Source organism: Siniperca chuatsi, linkage group LG20 (genome assembly GCF_020085105.1).
Source record: "Siniperca chuatsi isolate FFG_IHB_CAS linkage group LG20, ASM2008510v1, whole genome shotgun sequence".
In the NCBI taxonomy this organism is placed as follows: Eukaryota; Metazoa; Chordata; class Actinopteri; order Centrarchiformes; family Sinipercidae; genus Siniperca; species Siniperca chuatsi.
In genome coordinates this window covers 14649382-14670411 of record NC_058061.1, presented here as the reverse complement: position 1 = coordinate 14670411, position 21030 = coordinate 14649382, and the positions used below count along the sequence as shown (strand labels likewise).

Below are 21030 nucleotides of genomic sequence, written 5' to 3'. Positions count from 1 at the left end.
GGTATTGCCAATGTATATAATTTCTGATTAATTTTTAATCCAAAGTCATGAACCACAGAGTGCATAGCAGCCTGCAGTTTCAACTAATGATATGTCAATGGTCAAATGATGCAAAAAGAGCTGTATTTCCAAAAAACATTGGTTTGCCTGTATTTCAGCAATATTTCTCAGGTGCATCATGCTGCTGTTAAACTTAAAAACGTATTTTTTTTCATACTTGTGACGAGATGTGAGACTGTCTAAATCCTGCCCACAATGGATCCACACTGACACTAATTTCTCCATTGATAATACACAAAACACTATTGAAATATTGTGCCAAAAGTCACGATTTTTTTTGTCTTTGCAGGATCTATGTTTTTGTACTTGTAACACATGCCGTATTTGTTTTTGAAGCCTGATGTATTAGAAATATGTATTTGTAGGTACGTTTTATATTTGCAAAACAAAATGCATTAGTTTGGTAATAGTGTTTTGTATTTGAAGGGAATCCATCCAACTTGGTGGACTGACCGACCAACCAACCTTGCCTAGAACCACGCTGCTGGTGTGGCTAAAAATACATTTCAGAGTTTGTATGAGCCGATACTATATATTAAGGTGCTTGTATAAGAAAAAAAAAAAGATCAGGACATCCCTCAAAGCTACAATTACAATTTGCAAGCGAACTGATGTAATCTAGGTTGCAGGTTTCATAAATCTACAAATAATCTCAGATCACACCATTTCCCAACACCAAATCCTCTGTGCATATTAGTAGATCACTGAACAAAAGCAGCAGGTTATTTAGCTATTTTACTATTTATCTACTACTCTCTTACTTAATAAAAAAAAGAAAAGAATTCACTAAGGTAAAATGTTAGAGCAAAAACCTTAAAACTTTCAAAGTCTCTCTGGTATTTCTCTCTCAGGCTGGCCACATCTCCTTCTAGGTGCTTGTTCTCCAGTTCATCCCTCATGGTGTTCATCTGAGTCTCCAGCTCCTGGATCCGATCCTTCAGAACCACCATGGACTCCACCTCCGACATGTTTTGTGCTTCCTCCCCTTTCCCCTGCTCCTCCTCTTCCATTGGTGTAGTGGCCTCATCACAAGGAGGCGACTGGGAAACCTCAAGACCTTTTTTGTCGTGTTGGTACTCTTGGACACGTTGAATGTTTTCCATATACTGGGAATGTAACTTTTCAATCTCCTCTTTGTGGATATGCTGGAGCTCACAGATCCTCTGTTCAAACTGCTCCTCCAGTTTCCTTACATGACTCTCGTGCCGCTCCTCCATGGTGTCCATGTCCACCAGCAGAACTTCTAGCTTTCGTTGACTATCAGCTGTTGTCTCCATGAGTGCCAGTTCTGTTGAGGCACGGCCTTTCTCTGCTTGGCTTAGCTCTTGCTTGTGCCTCTGCTTCAGCTCTTCAGTTTCCTTCTGGAAATGCTTCTCCAGGAGAGCCAGTTGCTCCTGCTGCTGGGAGAGCTGGTTCACACGTTTACTGATCTCACTCTTTAGTGTTTGGTTCCCCTTCTGGAGAGTGGCCACTGTTTGTGTGAAGTGCAGGCGCTCCTCCTGTATGGATGCTTCATATTTCTCTTGGATTGCACTGACATTGCGGGCATGCTGCTGGACGAGAGCATCCATGTTCTGACCTGTCTGTTTACACCAGCCCAAGTCTTGTTCATGCATGGCCCGTAACCTGCATGCCACATAAGCCACTTGAGCCTGGATTAGGGCTTCACGCATACAAAGAGAGGTACTTGTGAAATTATGTGAAGTTTGGTTCCCCAGAAGAGCATGGATCATTTTAGCCAGTCCAGGATGGTTTCCACCACTTTCTATCTCTTGAGCATACTTATGGAGGATTGCTGCCTGTCTTTGAAGCTCATTAGCCAGGTTGGCATGTGCATTTTGCAGGGATTCAATAGAGTCAACACCACAGGAGGGTATTTCTCCAACCAAGTGTCTGTCTACGATTTCCTCAGCCAAGTCTCTAGCCTCTTCCATTTCAATCTGCTCCATGTAGGGAGCGAGTTCTGGGGGGCAAATGTCAGCTAACTTTTGTTTACTAAACCCAAAGTTATTTTTGACTTCTTTTATTACATTTTTTAAATCTGGCCTTTTGGAAGCTTCAATAATTGCTTTCAGAGCCATTTCCCTTTGATTTAGGTTACTACGGGCCTCAGTCAACTCCCTTTTCAGTATTTTGAATTTCTCTTCATAGCAATGTTTAAGGTTTTGAATAGAGTAGGCTAGTTCTGCTTTAATGAAGGTGTTAAAGATAACAGTGGCATCAACATCTACATCAGCTGAAACACTGCCCTCTTTGGATTTAGCAACATCTGTCTCAGCTTTCTCCAATTCTTTCCAGAATGCACTCTCTAACATCAACTTCTTGGTCAAGACATCAGCATAAACTACAGCCAAGCAATCTTTATCACTCCTTTTAATGTTCTCTATGTCTTCCCATATCTCTGCAAGAGCTTGTAGGAGGTCAGACTTTGAAGTCTGTATTAACAAAGCCATCTTGTTCAAAACTACTGCCTCAAAAGACAGAGTTTTGGTAAAGAGGTGCAAAGCTTCTTTATCTAGAGTCTCTGGTGTTTGATTTTGATTGACAACTGGTGACTGCTCTTCCAGCGTTTTTTGTCCTTGTTGAATGTACAGTGATGCATTGAACAAATCGTTCTCTATCTCTGACAATGAGCGCAGCTGTGAATCAGTAGTATCATGAGAGCCACTGAGAATAGCACTGACTTTCTCTCGACTATTTTCAACACACACCAGGGCCTTGGCATAATGCTTATTGGCATCACTACTCTGTATCCCACTTCCACAACTAAAGTCTTTATTGGGGTTAGGCTTTGTTTCTGTCAGCTTTAGATCAATCTTGGACATATTATCTGCATGGATGGATCGTTGCTCTTCTAGATTTTGTGTGAGGTTTCTTAGTTTATCCTCAGTGGCCAGCAGTTTAGTCTCTAGGGCATGTATGATAGAGATGAACTTCTCTGGGTCACTACTGTAAGGGAATGTGATATCAGAGGAGATGTTTCCTTCACTTAGATGGATGTCCTCATTTACATCCTGGTTATCTTTTTGTCTTGTGTCTGCAAAGGTACTGCTCACATGGCTAGTGTCCAGGCACTCTAGATTGATGTATTTTTGGCACTGAATACTGGAAAAACGTATCCTTGGTCTCTTAACTTGAAACTCCTTATCATCTGGGGAGTTCTCTGTCTTGGATGTATTGTCAAAGGAAAGTGGGAGCTCTGAGTTTGGTGATAAGGAGGCCGATGTTTTAAGCCTTCCCTTCTTGCTCTGTTCTGGGATTTGTTGCCTTTCCACACGTAGGTCAGCATAGCCCAGCTGCAGGGCATTGAGATGCTGCTCGAGCTCTGCTATGCGGTCCTCTGCAACCACAAGCTTGGCTTGCAGATCCTTTTCAGCACTACAGGGCTCAACCTTATCTAAGAGGCTTTGACTCATTTGACAAAGAAGCTCTTCCTTAGCTTGCAGCTTCTGTTCAGTTTCCTCCAAGCTGTTGCCAAGTGCAGTCATTTTAACAAGGGCCTCTTTCAAGTCCTCTTCCTTGCGTTCCACCAGCCTCTCATACATCTCCTTAGTCTGCCGGATCTCTTCCTCTTTTTCTCTAAGGAACTGGCTCATTTTCTGAAACTCTTGGGTAGCCCTCTCATAAGAGTGCTCCAGGGTGTAGTAATCAGCCTCTTCTGTTTCCAGACGATTGCGAAGCTTATTCACCTCACGGTCTGCTTCTGAAATCTGGTTAAGAAGCTCCTGACAGTGGCAAGTGAGATGGCCTTTCTCTTCTTCTAGCCTACGCACACTCTCCCTCAGTGACTCAACCATGTCAGTCTTCTGGGCCAGCTCGTCTTGCAACTTCAGCATTTCCTCCCTGCATTCTTTTCCTCCTGAGGCCTGCCTCCCTCTTAACAGGGCCTCCACCTGCTGCTCAGCCTCTAGCAGTCTGTTCTCCATCTCTTTCTGTGCAGTTTCAGCCTCAGCTAATCTTCTACACAGATTCTGTCTTTCCCTCTCATGACTCTCTTGCATGCTATGCTGCTCCATCCTCAGGCGCTCCTCCTTTAGTGCCTGACCCTCTTCAGTAGCACTTAGCCGAGCAGTCACTTCTTGCAGCCTCTCCTGCAGCCTCTGTATCTCTCTAATGTGGTCTCGTTGCAGGGCCTGCTGGCGCTCCAGGTGCCTAAGGGCCTGGTTTCTCTCTAGGAGGCTGGCCTCTACTTCACGGAGTCTTTCTTCACTGTCCTTTAGCTGGGCTCGTAGGGTGGTCTCACTACGGCCATATTCCTGGTCTTGTTCCTTTGAACGCTCCTGCTCTAGCTTGAGCTCATTGCGCATTCTAGCCACAGCCTGTTCACTAGCCAAGATTTCAGCCATTGCAGATGCTAATTTAGCCTGCAGAGCCTGAATATCAGCCTCATGGCGGTCTACAGCATCCTGGGCTTCTGTGTAGCTTCTCTTTAGTGTCCGAATCTGCTGCTGAGCAAGGTCCTGCTTGCGCTTTTGGGCCTCCAACTCGCCCTGCAAATCTTGATTAAGCGTGTGTAAGCGTTGCCATGGCACTCTGCGTGGTGAAGAGGAAGGGGGTGTTGTACTCTTGAAAAAGATTGACGAGACAGTTTCATTAATGACATCAGCTTACTTCCCCTACCATATATACGGAGAACCACATCTCGGGGGTTACCAGGAAATTAAGTTTTCTCCTTTCTTGATATCAATCTCTCTTTTGACAAGCGTTTTTTCCCCAAGCTTCCACTGTGCTTTTTCAGAGGTGACTTGGAAATTGAAAGGATTAAATGAATACCCTGGCCCCTCCCTCAAAACAAAGTAAAAAAAAAAAATAAACAAGAAAAAAAATGATGATGGTTTAAAAATAAAAAACAGACCAACTAATGAACTTTTGCAAAGTAAATGTGATGTGATACAACACAATGACATTCTGGCTCTGTGATAAATTCACTGTATAAACTGTACAATGTAAAAAAGAAATTAGTTAAATTATGCAGTTCTGAAACAAACCAAAAAGCATGCTGAAATCAAGCTGGGAAAGGACACACAGACAAAGCACAAATGAACAGAGAGAAAAAGCACAGCGCAAGGCTTCTTGATTAAGTTTCTTACCTATCAAATCAATTATTTTCCCAGGAGATGTGAAACTCCGTAAAAACAGTTAGTGAAAACTCATGCTAAGAACACCACAACCATGCGTATCAGTTTCAGAGAATAAGCACCCACACCTGTTAGTAGAATTTTATACAGGTTACAGTAGCAACACAGAAATCTGATCTATCATGAGCCAGTAGACTGTATAACAAAAATACAATCTACACAGTACTTTGGTACAGTTAATAACGATTACTACACCACATGTTTGGCCAGTACGTGTATACTATCTTGCAAATATCAATACCATTCTAAACATTTTAATGCTCAAGATTTCTTTGTCAAAATTCATGTTGCAATGCTATTTGTACATGGTTTCTATTTTAAAACATATTAATCCTGCATGATGGATGGTGAGTGTAGTACCTGCAGTACATAGCCCTCTCTGGCACTTTGCTCTCTTCCTAGTGCATCTTCCAACTGCTCTTTCAAAATATTGTTTTGCTTCTGTAGTCGGTCCAGCTCCTTCTGCTTCTGTCCCAACTGAACAAAGAAAGAAAGAAAAGAAATAATGAATGATTGGCACAAGATGCTCTGATACCATAAATATCAGATGTATTTGACCATATTGAAGAAACACACCTCTTTGTCTAGCAGCGCAGCAAGCTCGTGTGCAGGCAATCTGTCAGAGTTATCAGAGTTTCCTATAGCAGTGTTGATGGGAACTTGCTTCTCTTCTCTTAACGGTGTTGTCTCTACCTGATGCCATCGGTGCTCAATCTCTTCTTGGACATCTGAGGTTCTGTTGTTCTTATCTCCACTAGCAGGATGTATGGCTGTTGGGTGGTCTACTTCCATCTTTCCTTGCTCTTGGCATTCAGGTATCGATGGCTGTACCGGTGGTGCAGTGTTTAGTGTGGAAGTCATGGTAACAGTAACAGTATTTGGCATGTGGGTTGCACTGGTTGTGCTATGTGGAGGGATATCCCTCCTAACATTCTTCTTTCCTGCTTCTTCTGTCATAGAAGGTGGGTGAGCACCTGACACAGAAGAGGTTTGGAGGGAGGAGGTAGAGACAGGAGAGGACGCTAATGAGGAAGGGGAAGAGGAGGGAGAGCAATATGAGGAAGTTGTGGAGAATGATGAGCTGAGGTCAACTGTGTCTGCTCGTTCCTTCACAGGCTTTTCTGTCTGTTCCATTTTGAACTCTGACCAGTCAAAAGTCTTGGAGCGACCCTCTCGTCTGCGCTCACGAACTCGGCTTTTTCGGGACTCAGAGGGAGGGGCAGAGGCATTGTTGCCTGCTGGCTGTCTGTGTACATCAGACTTGGGGGCCTCAGGACTGGGGCTTTGCTCAAGGGTGGCCTGTAGACATGGCTCCAACATCACTTGGGCTTTTACCTTCTCCTCTGGGAGGGATCTGAATGAACAAAAACACAAAAAATAAAAAAGATATACAAGATGGCTTTAACAAAACACAATGAAGAATTTTTGCTTTTATATCAGCTGAAGCCAAAATACTATTATATAAAGTTTTGCTGGACAAACAACAATGCATACATCTCTGGCAGAGCAGCATCATTTAATTGTGCATTAAAAGCATGATAAAAATCTGTGAAATTTATCAAAGTCAAAGCACCAACATCAAAATGCTTATATGGCACACTGCATTAGGCTGAAAGCAGCTTTGGTGTTCACAGTCATGATCTGAGATAAGCCTGATGGCAGATGCCTGCCTTTAGCTGCTATGTTAAAGCAATTTGAATAGTACCTTAATGGGAAGAATGTGTTTGCAGTAAACTGCACACTGATTGGCGCTTGTAGTGTTAAGAGACAGAGCATCTTTTAAAAACTGACCTGATGGAATAATCTATTTTAACCACGTTGCGTGAACGTGTCAGGAAGTGTGAGTAAGGGGAAAATGAGAAGGGACAGAGCTCAAGAATGAGAAAGCGGTGTCCGTGAGGCGTCTGTGCAGAAATACCAAAAATATCACACATTCTCCCCTTGGAGAGAGCTGCCTAAAAGACACATGGGCAGAGTAAGGCGTGTGACTAAGTAAATGCAAGTCAGAGCGTGTATACAGTTTCATGTGATGAGCCACCTCAAAGGCAACGCTCAGCTTTTAAAAACACAAAAATAAATGTTTAGGTAGTTAAAAAATCCTCAGGTGAACTGTTCCAGAAAAAAACTTGACCTTTATATCCTCTGCTCTTCTCTCTATTCACTGTTTCCGTCTGTGCTTCAGTTGTGATTTTATTGTTGTTCTGTGACCATTTCCAAAACTTGGACAGTCACATTTCAATGATCATTAAAATCAGCAGGTTGGGTAGATTATTTTAGAATGTTGATGTGATTGCAGCGTGTGTCTCTACAGTGGCACAAGTGACAGGGAGACATTACTCAACAATCACATGACATAGGGTGGGACGACAAACACGCTGGGGCTGACATTGCTGAGCAATAACATCACTGTTCGAGGAGGGGGAGATATTCAACACACAAGCACTCCAACCTGGGCTTCAGAACGGATAGTTTCAGAGAGATGTTTTTCCTGGAAGCAGGTTGAAAATACCGGTTGAGGGAGGAAGAGAAAGAAGGAAAGAGAGGGTGAGGAGGAGAGAGGGATTAAGATAAAAAATAAGTGAGAAAAGAGTTGTTATATCTGCCAGTGGTTAAAGTGTTAATCCTCTTTGAGTATTACCGGGTGACATCGGGGGCAATAGTGGGTCGCACATTCTTCATAATGGCCTGAATCCAGTTGCGACGGATTCCCGAGGTCATGGCTGACAGGGTGCACGCTCCCTCTTTACACTGAAAGCAGACATGAATTTTATTTAAATGACTGACAGGGATGAGACAACATCTCGATTAAAATACCCTTTGACATTAAAAAGTATATAAAATAAAATCTAAGCACATGTTTTTGTACAAGCCTCAAATAAAATTAAGATATGCAGCAGTGGAATTGCCTAGACAATGAAAGGCTTTTCCTGTTTCAGTGGTCAGACTAGTTTGTTGCTCTTCTTTCACTAAGGTGGATAGAAAATTTAAATTTACTGCATTAGATTACAGGGTAGAGTACTTTTTGAGCGACTACGTTACAATCTATGCTTCATTGTGAGGTCACCCCACTCAGCCTGCTGTTTTATCAGCAGTAGAATAATGGCTGAAAAAACAGTGAAATGAGGCAAAACATCTTTAGCCTCTCACTTCTCCTTTGTTTTATTCTGTTGTGCTGTATGAGTATGCGAGTATGTATTTTTAGGCTGTCATTGTTGCCCCCCTTGCCACAAAGTAATTCAACGGAGGCAGATCTGACATTAAACCATTTATTTTATGTGAATGACAATGTGTAGCTATTGTTGTCCTGGAGACCCCATGCACTAGACCCGGCCTATTCAATTGTTCAAATGGAGTGTAATCTGTCAGCCAGCGGCAGCAACCACGTAATTGTCAGCTGACATAACAGACAACAATGCCGGGCTACAGGACAAAAGCCATGGTAGCTTTCCAAGTTGACAAATAATTGCCAGCATGGACAGTGATGTTCACAATATGATTTTATGTAAGCCTGAATGACATTCATCAGTTCTCTGTCTTATCAATCTCCCTTGACCTGTTTGTGTTTGTATGGGCCATATGGTCATGGTGAGGTAAATGCCGCTCTCGCTGCTGAAATTTTGTGGCAGATACAGTGTATTTGCCGGCTACGATAACTGTCAAATGGTGTGCAGACTGCACCTACTCGGCGCACCGAGGCGTATGCCAGCGTGGTAATGGTGAGGACCCAATCACAAGTAGGGAAGTGCTCTACTGAAAATATGTCTCTGTCAACCCTGAAACGTAAAACTGACAATGAAAACCGTTAGTTTAACTCTGCCTGGACTGGCAAGTACTTTATTTTATTATTTTACAGACATCTCCAAAAGCCTGCTATTTTTTTATTAGATTGCATTTTTTAAAAATGTGTCATTACCAAAAGCTTAAAAAGGATTTAAATAAGCTGCTGAAAATCTCAGGCCCATCTACATTTCCTGGTTTTAAAATCTGGCCCATTTGAATTTGAAATTGAATAGCCCTGCCCTCTAGTGGAAGTTAAGTGATTTCTACAAGACCACAGTTATTGAAGGACACAGTAATGGGGTTTAAGAAACCAGGTACTGTATCCCAGACAACAGGAATTTATTTGTGTTCAACTCTTCACTGCTTTAGCTGCAATGACAGAACAACAGCCCCTTCCAGTCTGACCATGGAGCAGAGAGAGCAGACATAAATACTGGAGTTATTAATTTCTCGACACCAAACCCATGTTGTTCTCAGCCAAAGAGACAACGATCCCCTCGACTTCTCTATTTCTGACTTCCTCCAGAAAATAGTTGGGGGAGCTGCTTCAAGCAAATGTAAACAAAAGAAATGACCTTGTAGCTACCGTTCTCATATAGGATTAGTATGGCAAGTTAAGTCTATATGTAGCAGGAACAAAACCCCACTGACATCAAATGGATAACGAATGCATTGCATTGCAACTATAAGCGTCCAGTAAGTATTTTGCCAGCAACAAGTGCTAAAAATGTTTAATGGTCAAAGGATTATATGACGAAAGTATTCTGTCATAAGGTTCACAGCAGGATCCATAGAACTGCATAACTGTTATGCAATTATGGTTCAGAGTAAAACTACCATAAACATAAATGTTTTTAAAATATGAGTGTTACTGAGTAAATGTGGACAAGGACGGGGCTTTTGAATGCAAGAGGTTAGGTAAACATATTGTGCGTGATGAGGGGCACTGTGGGTTCAGAGAGACAAGCAGGGCTGGCAACGGCTGTAGCAGATTTAGACCACTATGATGTCAGCCTCTCACGAAGAGATGACAAGTCAAGTGACATCCGTCATGACAGACAAAGACTCATTTCAGAAAGAGAAATGACAAAACCTGATACCTAAAGTTGCACCACATGGTGTCTGAGGCTGTTTATAGACTGGCAGGAGACAGTAGCGCTCAAGTGTGTAGACAATGAGTTTCATCTTCACTGGTGATTAATGACGCAGGACAATAGATGACATGAAGAATCAACACTCACCAGGATTTGGAAGCCGTAATTCCTCTGGACCGGGAACTCTTTGACATCATAACATGTAGAAAGGTCAATCTCACCATCCATTTCTGAAGCCTAAGGAAAACAAGTTTAAAAAACAACAACAACAAAAACATCTTTGTTAATTGCCCATTCATTCAAATTAACTGTGAAAAACCACACTGTCTACTGACGAAGTTTTACCTCCTCGGCTATTGAGTCCTTGTAGTACCTCAAACTCTGATCCGTCAGGACAAACCAGTGTTTCTTCCACTAAGGGGAGAAAGACACCATTAATTATATTTTACCAGTCCTCTATGAGTATAATATGATCTTATTCAGTAGGGGAGAAAAGCAGATGGCTCATTTAATCCTACTAATGAAAACAAATTACCATTCCATCTTCGTACAGCTTTGTCATCCATCCTTTTTTGAAGTTCAGCAGATCTGGCTGCAATTAAGACAGATCAGAGTGATGTGATGCAACAAGATTAACTCATTAAAAATCAATAATAGTAAGCAAAACCAAAAAACAATATATTTTGTTGAAACACTTTGTACTAATTTGTCACTATATTAGAAGTCGTCATTAAGTGAGTATTCATCACTCATGTAATCAGAATATATAATTGACATCTCCCTAAACACTATTGCATTTATGTGCATTTGTTTACATTTAGGTCACTACCTCAGCTCAAGAAGTGTAAGTGCCGATATGTGGCTCTAGCTAAAGAGATCGACTGGCGGAAGCTGGACTTTCCCTGTGAAACACAAACTGCTGCACATTGAAACCAAGCTCAAGTCTGTTTATAGACTCTAAAGTAAATCATTCGTCCATAACCTGGCTTCTGCTCACTCAACAATACCTTGTTTTTGTTGAGCTTCATCAGGTGTGGTGTCACCGTCTGGCAGAGAGTCATTCTGATGGCTAACTGCCTTCACTTCATATGTTGACAATCTGTTTCTTTCCGTCTGTCCCAGGGACATACACACAACTGCTTCTGTGCTGGCTATTTATAGTCATCAGTAGCGGTGGCGGCAGTGGTGTGCACATGAATGTGTGTGTGTGTGTGTGTGTGAGAGAGAGTTTGAGTGGGTGGGGGTTCTGGTAGCTGCAGCCCGGCCAGAGAGACCAACCACACACTAACTGGATCACCCCTGCACCACTCTCTGAACAGACCTCAGATCAGTAGCAGTTTGTTAGACTGGTAGGAGTCAGACCTCAGGAAGATACCAGCGCAACCTTAAGCAACTTGAGGGCTACTTTAATCTCACTTGTGAAGACTGAAGAAAACAAGTGCTGAGGTAATCTTGTATAAGCGGTCGCATGTCGAGTCGCAGTGGTGTTTGGGTGCATGCGTAATTGAAATAAAATGATGTACGCTGATTTTATGGCTGACCAGCGCATACTGTCATTCTCCTAAACAGTGCACATTACAAAAAGGTTACACGATGCCTGACATTCCATCCTCTTCGTCTTTAAACACTGCACAGTTCTTTTCATTCTAAAAACAGATATATTTCACACATTTAAAATTATTATTTTTTTTAAATTGTAAATTTTATATTTAGCAGTACTTTTGCAGTACTTGTTTTTCATTATGCATCAAAATACCACGGCAAATTAATTTTATGTAGAACCCACTTGACAATAAACCTGATTCTGATTCCAGACATTCTTATAGTTGTTGATTAGTCTATTGGTTATTTGCTTCCATAAACGCACCTTTTTTTACATTTTACATGTTTTGTTGGATAAACCTTTTGGGCATATAGGTGGTGCAGAAGGAGAAAAAACACACAAAATAAAGCACTGGCCACCACTGCAGCATAATGGGTTCAGTTTTCAAGGGTGGGAAGGTGGTGAGGGATTATATCTATTTATCAATATTGAATAACAAAGCCATTTTATGGGACCTTGAAATTATTTTGTAGTCCACTGGTTATGGCCCCTACACTTTAGAAGTACTGTACTGTAGAAGACTTACAGTCATTGAGGACTCTGTGACTCTGCGGTCCAGTGACTTGGCCCTTCTTAAATTAGCAAAAGTGGAGCTGGACACATCAGGGACTGAACGGTCCTTTCCTGCATCCAGTGACATCTCCTAGAAATATAAAATTAGTATTAGAAATTAGAAGTAATTCTTTATCAAAGCAGGGAGATTATGTCCAACTCTCAGTGAATTCTTGGGAGTATTTTACATCTTTTTAGATTGAGTTGTTCAGGATTAACAAAGAGAATGGCATACATGTTTGTTAGCCAGATAGCGTCTCTCGCTGCGGCCTTGTCTCTGGATTAGCGTGGTGTTAGCAGAGGGCTCATTGGAGCTGCTTGTGTCCATACGTTCTACATGCTGACCCTCCTCGTATCGGCCAATGATTTGAGAACGCCTAAGAGACACAAAAAGACCATTCTTTTTCAAGGATGTATTCAATACACAGCACATATAGTATTCATCTCAACATAAAAGTCTTGTCTGACAATGCATTCTTTTTAAAAATGACATTTTGCAGAATACTAAAAACATAATACTAAAATAAATTGGTTATTCTTAAAAAACATAATGATGCAGCACAGCATCCTCACATGGTAGCAGAATCAGCATAAAAACAAGACCAAAGCATGATATGAAAGCAAATTTGAGCCAAAATAAATTTCCATAATGGATACAAGTAGTTTCAGTTTATTGTGTGCAGAATGCAATGCTGCCATTACTGCACAGTGTTTACATACAATATATAGGAAGTTTGACTTTGGACCTTTCATAGACAATGTCACAAGGCAGAAGTAATATCCCCAAAGAGAACAATCCATAGATACCTCATAGGATAAAGAGTAGTGTTAGATGAGAGATTAAACTTTAGAAGAAAAGGAAAATGACTTGTATGGTGGATTAAACAAATTGAAGAAGTAGCAGAGCAATGGCAACACAGTCGGCATTACCTTAAGGCACTGCACTTGTTAATGTGTGTGTGTGTGTGTGTGTGTGTGTGTCTGCATGAGAAAGGAGGAGAGATCAAACTGAATGTACACCCACCACCAGTACCATCCATCAGCATGTTTGAGTATGCACAGTATATTCAGTAAATCAAGTATTTATGAAACAGTGTATGTGAGTGATCCCAGGCAGTGCAGAGATGAAATGACAGAAAGCAGGAATCAGCGGTGACCAGCAGGGAACAGCATTGGGACAGGGGTGGAAGGGTTGGTTGAGCATTAGGTCTGAGAAGCTCTGTTCAGAAGCCCCTGGAAAAGATTGAAACAACAAAACAAACTAGCAAAGTAGCAAGAGCAAAAAGGTAGAGTTCATAGAAAAGAAAGTAACACATGCATTTAAATCCCCCAAACCATTAATGGTAAACCACTGGTGAGCTAGGGTAGGTAGGAGAGCCTCAAAGACAGCAGCCACAGGGTGGTGCTAAAAAACTAAAATGCAGAATGCTTTAAGCAATGCATGAGCTTCACATAATAGATTATTTGGCACGTCATTGATATGCTTAAAGGCTATGCCAAGGGCTAACAACCAGTGACTCATTAATGATTATTAATCATATTTGGTTGCCATTATTATCACAAGTGAATCTGCATGTATGGTTCTGCTATGTGATATGGGTTCAGCATTATCTATCAGAAAGCAGGTGCAAGAAGCTTAAAATGTCTCTGAAGAATCTTTTTTGCAGTGTTCCAGACACTCCATAACCTCTTACCTGCGCTCCTCCCCAAACAGCCGAGCCACCTCTTCTCTGCCAGGACTCCGTGTCCGTGCCCTCAGCTCTTGACGCTTTTTCTCTGAGCGGAAGGCTTCGCGGTAACTCAGTCTGCGAGCTCGTGGCACATCAGACAGCACTGCGTATTCCCTGCCAGACCGGCCAACTCTGCCTCCTCCACCACTGACATTACCCGTGCTTCCTCCACCACCACTGTGTCCCTCCCAGGTGGGTGTTGTCCCGCTGGGTTCAGAGTCCAGCGAGCTCTGGGAGGAGCTGATGGTGGAGTAGCTGGGGGAAACAAGTGCACCTGGAGAAGGAAGAGGATCTTGGGAGGGTTGATAAGGGGAAATCTGGGGTTCTGATTCAGAGTTGTACCTGGGACTGAGAGCTCCTAAAGAGGAGGAGGATGCTGAAGAGGACAGGGGAAGATGGGGTGGCTGAAGTGGCTGAGAATGCTGTGCAGACTGTGGAGAAGGCTCCGACTTGGTCTTCTCCAGGGAGAAGTAACCACTCTCCACTCGTACCTTGCGTCCAGTGCTCATGGTGCTGCCATCTGAAACAAGGACAAAGTGCCACTGACATAAAACAAACTACAAACTAGCAAACTTTCCAAAAGTGATCTAGTTCTCCTCATCTAACAGTGAAACAACAGCTGAAGAATATATACAGGATGTTGAGGAATTTGCATGTTGTCATGTTAGTCCTCACCGTCTTGAGTAGTGATACTGGAGTCTGGTTGGCTCTGGCTCAGCTGGCTGATACAGGAGGCACTGCGGCTGCAGGGGATGGTGGCCCTGCTCCAGCGGTTCTCCTCCTGCCACAGAGTGGCACGGCTCATTGGGACACGCTCAGCGCTGGCAATACTGCTGGGCAGGCAAGGGATGCTTCCTCCACTGCTGGTCACTGTCACCTTGGCAGGGCCAGGCTCCTGGGTAGGGGTTCGGGTTGGAAGGAGTGGATGGGAAGAGGGAAGGACATAATGGGAGGTAAGGTCACTGAGAGACTACAAAAAGGAATACGAGAAGGAAAAAGATTAAAGAAGAATTAAATACTGAAAAGTAATTGTGAAGTTGCTTCCTGTCCGTTTGACGTTGGGTTATTCAGTGAAAATAAGCTGCACAGCAAAGTAATCTCCAATGGCTTTTGTTTGGAGAGGTAATGTTCAGAGTGTTCAGTGGCACATGATTTCACATCATTGGTCTGTTTATTTAGTTTTTGCTTTTTTGACTTTTTATGTGTATGTGTCAGGTAAATCCAATATCAAAGTGACAAAGCAAAAGAAAATTGCTTTCATCATTGGTAAAATGACTAATTCTAGGAAGACAGAAGGAGGATGCATGGAAAGGAGAAAAACTGACAGCTTGACAAAGAACAAAGAGTTCATTCACAGCAAACACACCTGTATTATTGAGGGATACAGAGAACAAAAAAACAGAACAGAACAAAAACAGATTCTGCAGAGGTGAAATTAATTTTATCAGAATTTCTAGGATAAAAATCATATAGATTGTCTTCATCTGATTAAAAAATAGAGCACACAAAATTAAACACATTGCAGTTGTGTTCAAACTTTTATGTCACCAGTACAGTTGGAATCAGCAGACTCGCAAGATCATTTGAGTTCATAAGAAAAGAAAGCAAGATTTCCAAAGCCAAGCGACCCTCAAACATCAACTTTTCAGCCAGCCTACTTTAATCACCACAAACATGCTGTTGTGCTAAGAATCACTCTTTCAGTATCAGAGGAAGAAGCAAAAATCACATCCCTTTTATTCACCCTTCACCTGGATCGATCGGGATTATAATAAATATCATTTATTAGGGCTGGGATTTCAAAGCCAGAGGGTGAAGCAGGATACAAAGTTTGGCCAAGCTGAACTCACTGGGTGTCCATTCATGTCTTCAGTGGAAAAACACTGGCTTGGAGTTACTCCACCCTGCCAATCACAAAAAGCCTTTGATGTTAATGCTTGCTATGTAGTGCTGATTATAATCAATACAGGTAGACCCAAAAATCTGTCTCAGTGATTTCATACATTCTGTATTATTTAAACTATTGTGTTTTGTTTCCTTCTCATTTAGGCCAAATTCATGCAAATGTATGAAATAAAGCACTATTACAGGATGTTAAGTGTTTTGTTGCTTAAGGGCCAACACAAGAATCTGAAGGTAAAAACTCCTTTCAGACTCCCTTCAGTTACAATATGAGACATAAATAAGTTTCCCGTCATGTATTTTTTTTGTACTCAAGGTCAGGTGCTTCAATTTAGGGGCACTACCCAGAAAGCAAACACATTACAGTGCTCAAGTATTATAACAGTTAAAGAGCATATGTCTCCAGTAACTTAAGTAAAAGTGGGAGGAGAGCATTCAGGTGAGGTGTAGAATATTATATATCACATTTTTATCCCGGAACAACTGAACAGCCCGCAAGACAATGATAGAAACTGACATAAGACAAGCAGTGAAAGCATAATCACCCTCACACATTATCAGCCCTAATTATATGGCTTGGCCTTAACCACTTGACTGTTATTTCAAGCAGTGATCATTTCACACACATGCAAGAAAAAAGATGTCCTGTTGTACAGCATCAACCAGGTTCTGTACTATTATTGTTGTTTAAAGCAGATACCAGTAACCTATTGAGATAAAATACAATCATAGTTTTATGCAATCTGAAAGTCTTAGACTTTAAGACCAGTACATTTACAGAGCAGTGTGTCACTATACTGTCTAAAGTATATGGGTAGTATCTTACCACTAAATTACTGTAGTTACATGTGCATTTTGCCAATGAGATTTAAAAAAAAAGATGAAAATGGATACAGAAACAATGGAAACAATGACTCTCTCTCTCTCTCTCTCTGCCAAAAGAATGGAGAGTATTGCAGGTACACTCATCTACATAGAAAAGTATTGTTGATGAACAGAGCAACAAAGACATAAATGAGGTCACATGGGACACAGTCAAGGTCATGTGTGTCACCACTGTCCCTCTGCAAATGAGCCTGTTAGTGTAAGCCCAGCAAGGTCACAGTCTGATTCAGGGTGCCGTCATTAGAGGAACCAGACAATGAACTTCAGAGAGAATTTTGTGTGCACTCACCACAAATTTGGCCTCACATCAAAAAGGAGGTAGGGAAGGGGGGAAAAGTGTATCCCACGGTGGGTGGGCTGTACAACATTATATGATATGCCTATATTTCATCTAGTCATTATAACCATTATTATGGTAATAAAGCTTTACCTAGTCCTGTTATTTTATTTCTACCTACCAGGAAGAAATCAGACTGCACTCACATGAAAAGTGCATTTTTATTCCCTATGGGCATTGTGTTTTTAATGGATGTCACATGACTGGCTTGAATGACGCTGCTCACCTACTCAAGACAGTTGAACGGAAATGTGTTTTGGTTTCTATTTGCTAAACTTTGTGTAGATATACTTATATATTTATAGATTCCTTCTAGACACAGCGCTCTCCAAAGGGAAATTCTCTTTCTGGCCCCTTCTACAGGGTGGTCAATGTGGAAAGTCAGCTAACGAACAGTACTACAAGGGATTCAGTGGCCAAGTCCCAAAGTCCACCTTTACAGACTCACATAGTTCTCAATAAGTCTGCAAGGGCTCAGAGTTGTCACAGAGTGAAAGCAGAAAATGTTCGTAGGATCTGTCATTGACATTTTAAGGATTTTGCCCACAATTCACAGCACTGTAATGTTAAAAACAGGGGTGACATGAGGTAGTCTGTCTTCTCATGAGGGTATGATGATTGTCGATTTGTTTTCACCATTGTACAACAGAAACACCTCTGCTTCAGGTAACATGTGATTTACTTTTACACTTTCACGGGGCATATAGTTGATGATTTTTTTAGAAGGAAAAAAAAATCTGTTTTGACCAGGCACACAAGGATAATAACTGAACAGGCAGGACTCAGGGCAAAAGCCAGGCAGGTGAGACAGCAGCTGCTGGACGTGACAATGCAACAGAGTGCACCAGCAGATTCACAAGCCACACTGCTGTAAGTTACTGCTGAATGTTATTTTAGCAGGCAGCTGTCATCATTGCCCTTGATTGTTTGCTCAGGAATATTTTAATAGCTCACTAATGTTTGCTGCCTACTAACCAGGTGATACTGTATACATATTAAAAGTAGGTAGTTCAGCATCTATAAAACCAGAACTACACTGATGGAAACAGAAAATAGCTGACAATATGTCAACTTGTAATTAACAGGAACCCATGACACCATCCAATCAAACGTTAACACTGTAATTCTTCTGCTACCATTTACCAATGACCAATGCAATTAATTTAGACAAGTATGCAGCATGCAGTCTATTCGTCTATTGAGAATGCCACATCATGTGACTCAAGAATGCAAATATGGATATCATAAACAGTTGATCATGTTGCTGGCGGAAAAACAATACATCTCTCTCTCTCACTCTCTGAGGGGAAAACAGCTGGTGTAGTTTGAGTGGGAAAAAGCCTCCATGCTGCATGCTTCCACAGCACATGTTGTCCGTAAATATATGGATATGTTCATTTTTTTGTTTGTTTTTTGTTGCAATTGCACAATTGCCAAATGCGGATCATTTATAATGTTCACCTTATCTCGAACAGTATATGAAGTCAGAGCCACCTTCAAAGTGTGAGCATGAAAGCATACTAGGAGCCACAAATGGCTCATTATCTATACATTATCTATACATCTGCACAGAAGTCCCCTGGTTTATGTTTGCCAGGATTATGCAGCATTCAAAAATATCACACTTACAAAAACATGACTTTCATTTGCATTTGGTTGCTTACTACTCTTACCTTGTTCAGTGTGAGCAAGGTAAAAGCACTTCACTAAAGAGTGCAGTAGGTGCATTACCTGGTGAGTGGGTGGATCAACCTTGCGTTTTTTCTTCTGGTTCTGCTTGTTGGTCCTGGGGTATACAGTCAGAGCCTCCTGCCACCTACGAATAGTGAAACAGTCAGAGTGTTGTTCTTGGGACACTAAGTGCAGACTATACAAAACCAGCAGCACCCATGGTGGATCAATATATGACTGGGACAAAGTTCTCTGCAGCAAAACAAACCATTATACTTGCCAGGACAAGCATGTTCATGAACCGATAGAAAAAGATAGAACTGTACTACAATAAATTAAACACCCACTACTCTCTAAACAGTGAGCTAATGCTGTGAAAAAGAACATTTAGTCACTGTCTAATCCCCTAAGTGGCAACACAAAGGATCTTAAAGCTTGGTACAGTATGGTTACATTTTATTTTCCTTGATAATTTGTTTGCTTTTTGTTCTTTGTCAGGATTAACAATATTATGTTTTACTAAAAAGGCAATTCACGAGGAAACTATTATCTAATTAGCTGGAGTGGATTATGTTAAGCAATGGACTTGAAAAGCAAAAATACATTATTATATACTATACAGCACAAATAATACTCCCACACTCAAAGCTTTTCTTATTTAAAAAGAAAAAAGAAAAAAAAGAACAATGCCGCTGTGCCATTATACGCTACAGTAGCACCACAAGAAAATCACCAATCAAAACCATTTAGATGAATTCTAACCCGGAAGCAGCAGAAGTTTTACTAAAATGCTCATTCTTGGTCTTGACTTAAACTAGACTACACAAAGTTTTTGTCAACAAATCTATTGATGACTAAAATAAACAAATGTTTTTTGTTGACTAAAACTAGTCCAAAATGTTCATGGTTTTCTCTGACTAAGACAAGACTAAAGTGTCCAGAGTTTTAGTCTACTAAAAATAAGAATGATGCAGTGGACAAAATATAACGTAAACTCATATGGACATTTGATCTCAGGACTAACAAATATAATCTGAAAATAGTGGAACACTCATGTATTATCCAATATTAATAGCCTTTGGTGTGGAGTGTCACAATATAAACTGTCATACTTTAGATATACACATGTGACGCAGTTATAAATGAATGAGTGCCCACACAGCACTGTTTTCATACTGTAACATTATGAGTCAAAAGACATTTGTGAGGAACTGAACATAACCAGGAAAAACATACAAAATAATAAATATACATTTAAAAAAATCCTGGTTGTTACACCACTGTCAGTTAATGGCAACTTTGTGAGGGCTAATGTGATTGTGTGATGGCCCAAAACCAACACATGGGAGCCAGATGATAGGAGAGTGGGAGGAGTACAGTGATAGAGCAGGTAGCATAATGGAGAGTGGGTGTTATGAGTCACAGTTCCCCAAGAATAGCCATAATATGCATGCTACAGCCAGGGAGGGAGAATGCAGTGCAGAAACACACTTTGAATGTGCAGCGGTGGAGGACAGGCACAAGAGACAACCTAATTATGAGGCTTAAAGCTTGTGCATCATGATCTGTGTCCAGGCATATGGGGGTTTGTGAACACAGGGAGAGGGGCTAGAGAGGCAGGGAGAGGAAACAGTTCAAGAATGTGCACTGTCATTGCAGTGTGGATTACAAGTCTCTGAAAAGCACAGCCCAAAGGAGACAGCAGGGGGCAGAGCGGTTTTGGCAGCAGAGTCAGCTGCGCACAACTATTCTCCTGTGTCCAAGTCTCTGTCATCCCTGTCCACTCAAACCAAAAGAGAGAGCAACACAAACCATACTGCCTACCTGAGGCCACAGTTATCTTATATAACATATATAAAGACATAATGGTACATAATGGTCCATTTGTAAATCCTACAGTAACAGATCACATTCCTGGTTATTATGTCTTACCCGTTGATAATTTCTTTACACTCAGCTCGTATGAAGTGCTCTTTCTCAGGGGTCAGAATGCACAGTGAGTTCTTCTGGCCTGTCCTGGACTCTCCATCGATGACATCGGAGCACTGGTTCATATTGATTGTACCCTGGGGTAGAGTGCTGGGCTGGACAACACAACAGAGACAAATAGATAAAGCGTTAAACGTGGAAGTGAACAGACGTGCCCACATATCCCTCCACATGGTCTGTCTTCTCTCACAATCCACCCCTGCATTAATTTTCATGCCAAGCTTGGCACACCACACACTGATATAACAGTCTGTAAACAGGCAAATGTTCCTGTTAGGGTTCGCTTTGA

At 41.5% G+C, this 21030-nt stretch overlaps 1 protein-coding gene across 7 annotated transcripts in view; it reads right to left on the bottom strand.

Moving 5' to 3' along the window:
* Window positions 1-21030, bottom strand: part of si:ch73-103b11.2 (protein outspread) — a 51778-nt gene that overhangs the window by 7645 nt on the left and 23103 nt on the right. For 3 of the 7 annotated variants that reach the window (XR_006375953.1, XM_044178514.1, XM_044178512.1), the window contains exons 4-18: window positions 20685-20836; window positions 18813-18897; window positions 15808-15861; window positions 14633-14852; window positions 13922-14477; window positions 12463-12604; window positions 12202-12318; window positions 10608-10664; window positions 10418-10486; window positions 10220-10309; window positions 7837-7946; window positions 7648-7686; window positions 5775-6552; window positions 5559-5675; window positions 873-4625 (exon numbers count right to left, since the gene is read on the bottom strand). Coding sequence is in view for 6 of the 7 variants with exons in the window: in XM_044178514.1 (XP_044034449.1) it covers window positions 873-4625; window positions 5559-5675; window positions 5775-6552; window positions 7648-7686; window positions 7837-7946; window positions 10220-10309; window positions 10418-10486; window positions 10608-10664; window positions 12202-12318; window positions 12463-12604; window positions 13922-14477; window positions 14633-14852; window positions 15808-15861; window positions 18813-18897; window positions 20685-20836 (6339 nt within the window). In the remaining variant the exon portion in view is untranslated. The remainder of the gene's footprint in view (window positions 1-872; window positions 4626-5558; window positions 5676-5774; window positions 6553-7647; window positions 7687-7836; window positions 7947-10219; window positions 10310-10417; window positions 10487-10607; window positions 10665-12201; window positions 12319-12462; window positions 12605-13921; window positions 14478-14632; window positions 14853-15807; window positions 15862-18812; window positions 18898-20684; window positions 20837-21030) is intronic. The other 4 variants (XM_044178517.1, XM_044178515.1, XM_044178513.1 and 1 more) reach the window with 4 other exon arrangements.